Source organism: Rhinolophus sinicus, chromosome 1 (assembly GCF_057876585.1).
Source record: "Rhinolophus sinicus isolate RSI-liver-muscle chromosome 1, RSI-T2T, whole genome shotgun sequence".
In the NCBI taxonomy this organism is placed as follows: domain Eukaryota; kingdom Metazoa; phylum Chordata; class Mammalia; order Chiroptera; family Rhinolophidae; genus Rhinolophus; species Rhinolophus sinicus.
In genome coordinates this window covers 182803134-182812400 of record NC_142501.1, presented here as the reverse complement: position 1 = coordinate 182812400, position 9267 = coordinate 182803134, and the positions used below count along the sequence as shown (strand labels likewise).

At 37.8% G+C, this 9267-nt stretch overlaps 1 protein-coding gene across 1 annotated transcript in view; it reads right to left on the bottom strand.

Moving 5' to 3' along the window:
* Positions 1–1347: 1347 nt before the first annotated feature.
* Positions 1348–9267, bottom strand: part of TET2 (tet methylcytosine dioxygenase 2) — a 106725-nt gene continuing 98805 nt past the window's right edge. Inside the window, exons 9-11 of the mRNA XM_019738917.3 lie at positions 7407–7544; positions 5364–5718; positions 1348–2990 (exon numbers count right to left, since the gene is read on the bottom strand). Coding sequence (XP_019594476.3) covers positions 1489–2990; positions 5364–5718; positions 7407–7544 — 1995 coding nt within the window. The 3' untranslated portion in view covers positions 1348–1488. The remainder of the gene's footprint in view (positions 2991–5363; positions 5719–7406; positions 7545–9267) is intronic.

Below are 9267 nucleotides of genomic sequence, written 5' to 3'. Positions count from 1 at the left end.
ACAGATTCACATGGAACTAACCCTGTTTGTTTATCTTATGGAGGCATCAGTCTGCTCAATCTTCCTGGTAAAGAGGACACTTAAGCTAAGAAATGACAATGTCACAATGTACAATTATCAACACAAAGGCAGACTGCCATTCAGCTCACTGAAGAGCACATAGATACATAAAATCGCTTCGCTTAAGTGAACAGCTTGGTTTAGTCTGTAGCATGCAGTTAATTATTACCTGCAGTTGATAGAAAATTCTTAAAACTCTACATATTTGAGCAATGAACTTGTCATACAATTTTGTATAAAACGTTTACAGTATAGCATGTGAGATGAGCACCAGAAAACATGTTTTGTATACTAATGTATTACCTTGAATCCAGCAAGCCCCCTTCTGGATTTAACTGGCTGTATTAAAAATGGACACATTGCTCATCAGCAGATGCATGGCTAAAAGCAAAAATATTTTAAAAGCTTTCCTTTCCTTAAAAAAATCAGCTTTGCATTCTAAAATGAAAGTAAACTTTGTTTTTAAACATCTCAGTACCTTAGCATTGTTCAAGTTGTCAAAGCTTAGGTAGGCAAAGTGCTTCTAAGACACCATTTAACATATTTATACATATACATGTATGTGCACATATACATATGTGTGTATGTATGTACATGTATGTTTTTTTGTCCCACAAGGACTTCACTGGATGAGCAAAATCCAGAGGCCTTTAAAATGTCCACATTTTAAAAACTAAGCTTGTGTAAGAATAAGTAATTAAGATAAAAACTTCAATGTAAAGGTACCCCTGTTATTCAACAGCATTGGAGTACACTGATAGCATCTCGATGGTAGAAAGGCATTAAATTTTCAACTGTTAAAGACACCATTTTCTTAGCACCATTTCTTAGAACATCCAAACAAATTCAGTGTTTTGCTTTCTATTCACTTATTCTTCCTGTAGCTATTTTGATAAATACAAGTTAACATTAAGATTACAGTAAAAACTGCATGTTAAAAAGCCATAATTCCAGTATTTCAATACGTATGTTCAGCACCAGATGGTATTTTAAGAGTCCTGCCACTGTAATACTACAGTACTTGGTTGATTTGTGTTCCATGACTATGCAAACTTGGTATTATTAAAAGTGGTCACAGATGTGTAGAGTTGCCAGGGGAAGAAAACGTCACATTTACATATCATCTCGTCCAATAATAGAACCAGTGTTTAAAAATGTAAATTGTGGAACACTTTCTTCCCCACCTTCTTTTTGCACAGAATGCTTTGGTCTTTTGCCTAGATGCCATCTGTGATCACTTAGGAGTCAGTGGACATTAAGTGCTATGGTAAGGGGACCTCTTTTTCTGCTGGTGAGCTGAGGTTCCTCCTACCACATTTGTCATGAATACTGACTGTGTCCTTTCCCCACTGCCCATGTCATGAGAACTACACTATGGACAGGTTGGTTGTGGTCTTTTCAAATGAGGTAACCAACACGGGGGAGATATCATATGTATCTGTTGTAAGGCCCTGTGACCCGAGTGAAGGCATATGGAGATGTCGTTACTGTGGAGTCTGTGGTCACGGACATGGTCCTTTCAGCAAGGGACTTGATGAAGCGCAGGTAAGTGGGCTCGGAAGGTTCATGTGGCTCAGTGGGCTCCCGTTTCACTTTTTTGCCATGGGTTTTCTGAGGCACATAGTCCGGGCCATACTTTTCACACTCTTCTTCTTTCTCACGGGCTTTTTCAGCCATTTTAGCTTCCCAGAGCGCCAAGCCATGTTTTGGCTCATTCATGCTCTTGTGCTGGTAAAAGACAAGTGAGATCCTGGTGGGGTGATTCCTGTTGGGATTCTTTAAAGGGGTGGTGGCATGAAGCTCACGCTTTGCACACTCAATGAGAATTGACCCATGAGTTGGAGCTACGGCCACTCCCCCGATGTCAGGATCCAGAAAGCTCTGCTCGCTGTCTGACCAGACCTCATCATTGTCCTCGGCGGCAGATGGCTGCTTCTCCTGACTGCTAGCATCATGTAATTTGTGTAAGCCTTCTGGGACAGAAGCAGTTCTCTCATGGGTAAGACCTGGAAGCATCTTCGATAACCCATTAGCTGTGTGGGAAAGCATGTCATTCTCCTTGTTTTGGAGGCGCAGGGCATGGAGAGAGCTGTTGAACATGCCTGAAGCTGCAGTGTAGTTATGGATTATATGAGAAGATGGGTGATGTTCACCATTTTTACAGTCTATGTTTGGATTGCTCAAATTGGGTGGTAATCTCGAGGCAGCTCCCATGAAGTGACCATCCATCTCATGAGTGGAATACGGAGGAAATGTCCCTACATGGTGTACATTTGGCCTAACAGTACAACTGCTAAAGGCATCTCCCTGCATATTTTGGTTTCCATAACCTAAGTACTTAGAAGTAAAACTCGGGCTATTTCCAAACCTTGGCTGGTAAAGTGTATGGATGGGTGGTAGATTTAGCTTGGAGAGGGGGTCTTGGTTTGGATACCTATATAGCTCTATGGGCTGAGACTGGGGAGAATAGGAGCCTAGATACGGGGAGCAGTTGTCCATTGATATAGTTCCATTGCATTGATATGATGGATATTGGTTATTCTGATTTAAAAGCCTGGGGTAGGGGTTGATGGCATTAGAAGAATTCAAATATGAACCTGCAGTTTGGGATGAGGTGGAATAGAAGTTCACAGGGTTGGTGCCTCCGTAAATATCTGAAGTGTGTGAAGAGCTCGGATAAGGACTAACTGGATTAGGCCGTCTCGTATATGGATGGGTGGACCCAGAAGGAGAGAAAGAGTTGACAGCCTCTGACTGAGGGTTACTAGTCAAGGGATGATGTGGTGGTGGCTGCTGGGGTCGCTGCGGCTGTGGTGGCTGTGGTTGGGGTGGCTGCGGCTGTGGAGGTTGCTTCTGTAGTTGTTGGGATTGTGATTGGGGCTGGGGCTGCTGGGACTGCGGCATGACTGGTCCTGAATGTCGCAGAAGTTCTGTGGACAGGATAAGAAAGAGCAGTGACAAGTATGCTTGATTATTATTTTATGAATGCTGGCGAGGATGCTTAAATGTATGTAAGAACCACCAACAGCATTATGCGATAATCAAACAAGGACAAGAGCAAAGTCAGGGTTCTGATCACTGTCTGGCATAATTTTTGTGTGTCTAAAGCATTAGAAATAAAATGGCAGACTTCATAACAGTACAATCTGGTAATTGAAGAAAGATGCAATAAACATCCAAAGGCCATTCCATTGAGAGCACCATGGTTTCTGGAGCTTCTGTGCTTCTGACCATGTCACACTCTCCACATGAAGTGCCTTCCTTCCTCCACCCATTTCCTTGCCCTTCCTTGGCAGAGTCATCCCCTCCTTGAGGAAACCACCTATGACCGCCTCTTCCAGGGCTTTTGCAGTACCCTCTGCAAACATAAGTCAGATAAAGCAGCAATCATAATATATCGTAATGATCTATTTTAGTCTCCTCTTTACCCTCCTGCAAAGTAGTTCCTGGTGGGAGGGCAACGTGCCTTATTTTACTTTACTTCTCCATTGCCTGCCATGCAATAAAATTGGTTAAATAATTAAAGGAGTATAAAATTTGTTATGGAAGAGTCAGCAATACTACGAGAAAAAAAAATGATAGCCATTTAAACACTCAAAGCATCTTATATAAGAACCCTGTTTCATTAGCACGTTTTCGAGAAATTTACACAGTTGTAGTTTCATTACTTTCAGTTTTGCAAGTGAAACTTTTAAAAGTCATACTTCTGGTTCATGACCTCACGTAAAAAAGTAATCTGAGATAAGAACAAGCGGAGCTGCAATGGCAGTGCTGACAATCGAAACGATTACTGCAGAAACCAGTTAGAGGCCAAGTTCTATTGGACTATGCTTTATAGCTAACAGGAAGCATATATCAGCGACTGAATAGGATTAACTTCTCTTAGTGTGAGTCAACCAATCAATAAATATTTATTAAGCATCTTTAGCATATTATTCTAAATTCGTTTCTTTAAAATTTGAAATGAATCAGCAGGAAAATTTGACTCTGTGAACCAAAGATAGTTGGTTCTAAGCAAACTGGTACACTAAATTTAAAAGATATACTTTTTCTTAATCTTTATTAAATTTATTGGGGTGACATTGGTAACTAAAATTATAAGGGTTTCAAGTTTACATTTATGTATCATCTATATATTGCATTGTATGTTCACCACCCAGAGTCAGTTCTCCTTCCATCACCATATATCTGACCCCCTTTACCTTCTTCTGCCACCCTTCTCCCCCCTTATCCTCTGGTAACCACTATACTGTTGTCTGTGTCTGATTTTTTGTTTGTCTTGTTTATTTATTGCTTTCAGTTTTTTTATTAGTTTCAGGTATATGAAACAATATAATAGTTAGACATTTACACCCTTCACAAAGTGATAACCCCCCTCTCCCAATCTACTACCCCTCTGACAGCTTATATAGCTGTTACTTTCAGTTTTCATAGGAGTGAAGTCATATGGTGCTCGACTTTTTCTGTCTGACTTATTTCGCTTAGCATGGTAAAAAGATACACATTTTTCTTTTGTTAATGACCAGGCCAATACCATCTCTGAAGTTAGGATATGGACATTACATTGCTATATGATTTTTCACAGTGTTAACCATAGACATAAAGCAAGGGGCTTTGGAAAGAAAACGTCAACTTAGTATTGATAAATAATGCTCTATTGCCACTACTATAGACGTGATTTATTTTGATGGGTAAAAGCTTTATAAGAACTACATGTGATCCACGTCCTAAACCTCAGTGTGGCTAAGGAAAGGTATCTTAAGTCTCCAGCCCCTCACCCCACTTAATCCTGTTTCTAAACTTATTTCAATAAATCATATGTTATCTAGGCTTAAAACTTTGGAGTCATCTTTAAATTTTTCTTCACTTTCATGCCAATGTTTTGTCACCAGTGTACTGATATTCATTTTGGAAGAATTCCCTTCATCATTTTTGCTATATCTTCATTGTTACCACCAAAATTCAAGCTCTTATTACCTCACTCTTGGTTTATTGCATCTGTCTCCAAACTATAAGCTCCTCTAATGTGGTGTAGCTGCCACTGCTAGAACACTAATTTCGCCATATCACTCACCTTTCATGAAGCTGTCATTTATTACAGAATAAAATCCCAACTTTCTCATCAAGCTGGGGTTGATGGTGCAATATCTCAGTACCATCTTCAAGAGCAAAGCTGGGCCCTTGCTACTTTAGAGAAGATTCTAAGACCATAATTAATTGTAACCTTCCAAAATTAACAATGCTCATTTGTAACCTAAGCATCATATAACACATATGTCTACAATGCATCACATTAAATTTACCTGCCAACTGTTTAGCTTGGGTTGCATTTTCAGTCTGTTTTGTACGAGATGAAGCTGATTTTTCCTTTTCATTCTTATTTGCGCTGTTCTCCAAAGAGGAAAGCTTTTCAGCTGCAGCTTTCTTGGCTTCTAGTTTCCTCTGTCGGCATGTCTTGACTGGCTCTGCTAACATCCTGACTTTCCGCCGAAAAGAAGTCAGTACCTGAATGGCACCATTTCGTGTTTTCTCCTCCTGAGCTTCTACACTCCCAAACTCATCCACATCAGAGACTTTGTAGAGAGGCAGAACATGGAGCTGCTCGTCCTCAGGTTTGCCTCCAATTTCTCGATTGTCTTCTCTAGTGAGGGTGCATACCTGGTGAGGAAATAAGACAGTATAGCCTCAGTTTCAGTCCAAAAGAAAAGTGTGTGTGTGTGTGTGTGTATCAGAGTTGCCTATGGTGACTCTGTTCTTCACCTACTTTCTGACTCTAAGGGAAAAAGCAACACTCCTACCAAAATGAAGCAATCTTTGAATTTTCACTCTTGAAGAGTAGATGTGATAGATGTGAAGGCTCTTCAGAAAGAGGCTAAAACTTCGTTTCTACAAAGTGACTCCCTCTGTTTTGGGTAATATCACATTTGCCTCATCTCATACTATTGTACATGAAGAAATTTCAAGTCCTTCCTCACATCTGACTCCTAAATCTCCTTCACTGTGTTTCAGAAATTTCCACAAGTTATCAAAGTGAAATCTAAATAATGTAAAATTGAAGATTTGAGTGATATATTGATCATATAACTTAACAGTGTTTCTATCTTCCTTCTCTCTCCCCTGTATTGTTAAATCTAACTTACTGTTTCTCTTCTATCTCATTTCTTTTCTGAGCTATCACTACATACAAGGGGGTACTCTGAAAAGGAAAAAAGCTACTTCTGTTGCTTTGATAATTTAATGGTACTTTTTACCTTTTATTTGCCACAATCATGTTGATTTTGATGAAATGTTATTTGTTGGTTTTAAAACACTAGCTTTTTGTATTTAGTGTTTTTGATTAGTGGAGAAAATGTGACCATGGTTATTTAAAACCCAAGATAATATAAAATCATTGGAAGATACTCTTGAAAGGAATGTGGTCATGATTATAACAGACTTACCTTTATAAATAAGTTTAACACAAGATGGTATTAAAAATGTTCACTTCCTACACATAAAAGTCTTCCAAATTCATGTCTCCTGAGTACTGGTCACCTTTTCCCATGAATATTTATCCCTATTCAATTTTTATCTAGGGCTTCTTTCCATTTCACCTCACAGAACCTGTGACCCATCAGAGGCAAATTGCCCTTCATTCAAAACACCTTCCTCATCCTCTGCTCACTCTCCATCACCTTGCTGGAATGAAACATGCTTATTTTCAGGACCGACTATAGCTTCACCTTTTTCTTGTACTTCCCAGAATCTAGCAGAGCCTCCTAATAATGAGCAGGTGCTCAATACATAATTAGTAATGATTTTAGGTATTGCGGGTGATAAGTCTTGTATTTGTTCTCTTGGATTAGAAATCAGCAAACTGTGGCCAATCTGCCCCACAGCCTGTTTTGTATGACCAGTGAACTAAGAATGTTTTTTGCATTTTTACAGGATTTTAAAATTAAAATAAAGCCCAAAAAATCTTGGTCTTAGAGAGGATTTTATGAATTTAACCTCAAAGTTAAGGGAAGTAAAAGCTAAAACAAATAGACTAAAAAGCTTCTGCATAGCAAAAGAAACCATCAACAAAACAAAGAGGCAACCAACCGAATAGAAGATATTTGCAAATAATGCCTCCAATAAGGGGCCAATATCCAAAATATATAAAGAACTCATAAAACTCAACAACAACAACAACAAAAAAAACCCCAAACAATACAATTAAAAAACAGGCTAATATCCAAAAATATATATAAAGAACTCATAAACTCAACTACAAAACAACCAAACAATCCAATTAAAAAATGTGAACTTCCAGCCCTCCAGTCTTTGGCAGGCCATGCTGCTAGTCTGTCCTCAGCCCCACTTACCATTGTGCTGCCATTCTGCATGTTGTGCAAGTCTCTATGTGCATGAGCACAGAAGTCCAAACATGCAGTGACCCCTGAGAACGGGCGGCCTTCCTTCAGACCCAGACGGCACTCTGGTGCTCTGTGTTCATATTCAATCTGGAAAAACAAAGTGTGTGTGTGTGTGTGAGTGGGGAGGTACATAGGCATTTCAAATTCTTAGGCATACATTTGACAAAAAAAAAAAAAATCCAAGACTGATGCACTGAACAGGTAAAAAAGACACCTTAGTATTTAGACTAAAAGAACTTTTAGAAATGTTGTATATTTTATATGCAAAAACACAATGGAATGACACAAAATAGAGCAAATACCTTGACATGGTAAAGCTTTTATTTTACAGTGTAAGGGCATAACTGACATACATTAAGCAGAATATATTTGAGAATATACTTTTGAATTTCGACATCTATACATGAAAACATTGCCATAATTAAAATAAACTACATATCCCTCACGTCCAAAAGTTTCCTCATGACCCTTTGTAATTTATGCCTCCCCTTGGTTTTCAGGTAACTACTGATCTGCTTTCTGCCACTACTGATTAGTTGCAGTTTTTAGAATTTTATATAAATGGATCCATTTTGAGTTAATTTTTAGTTATAGTGTGAGGTTAAGAGTCAAGCTTAATTTTTTTTCCATATGCCTCTCCAACTGTTCAAATACCAATGGGTAAAAAGATTATCCTTTCCCCCATTGAATTGCTTTTGCTGAAAATTAATTGACCATACACGTTGGATCTATTTCTCCATGCTCTATTCTGATTTTTGGTATATAATCGTATGTTTGTGTGTGTGCCTGTGTGTGTGTGTGTGTGTGTGTGTGTGTGTGTGTACCAATACTAACTGTCTTGATTACTCATAAATGTAGATTTTTAGTAAATCTTGAAATCAGGAAGTATAAGTCTTCAAATTATGCCCTTATTTTAAAAAATTATTTGGCCACTCTAGATCCTTTGCATTTCTCTCTATAGATTTTAGAATCACCTTGTCAGTTTCTTCAAAACACCTGGTGAGATTTCGATAGGTCATGTATTAAATTCATTGATTAATTTGGGGACAATTGGCATCTTAATATTGTCTTTGTGATCCATGAACATGATCTATAATTTCTCTCAGCAATGTTTTGTAGTTTTTAATGTACAGTTCTTACATTTTTGTGAAATGTATGCCTAAGAACTTCATATTTTTTATGATATTTTAATTGCTATTGGTTTCCATTTCGGTTTTAATTGTTCATTGCTAGTATTAGAAATATAATTGCTTTTTGTGTTTTGCAACTTTGCTAAACCATTTATTAATTCTAGGAGGTTTTTTTGTAGATTCTTTGGGAATTTCTATGTTGACAAGTATGTTGTCTGCAAATAAGCACAGTTTTATTTCTTCTCAACCAATCTGTATTCTCTTTATTTCTTTTCCTGGACTATTGCACTGTCTAAAATTTTCAGTTAGATGTTCAATAGAAGTGGTAAGAAATGAAGTCCTTACCTTGTTTCTAATCTGAGTGGTAAAGTGTTCAGTCTTTCACCATTAAATATGATGTTAGCTTTAGGTTTTTTATCTGTGCCTTTTATCAGGCTGAGAAAGTTTCCTTCTGTGGATGTTGAATTTTGTCAAATGTTTTTTCTAGATCTATTGAGATAATATTTTCCCTGTTATGTCAGCTAATATGGTGAATTATATTAATTAATTTTTGAAAGTTAAATGAACCAAGTATTCCTGAAATGAACTCCATTTGGTAGTGATATATCATCAAACATTTTCAAACATTGTCAAATCTAATTTGCTAATTTTTTTTAAATTAAAGTTTATTGGGGTGACAC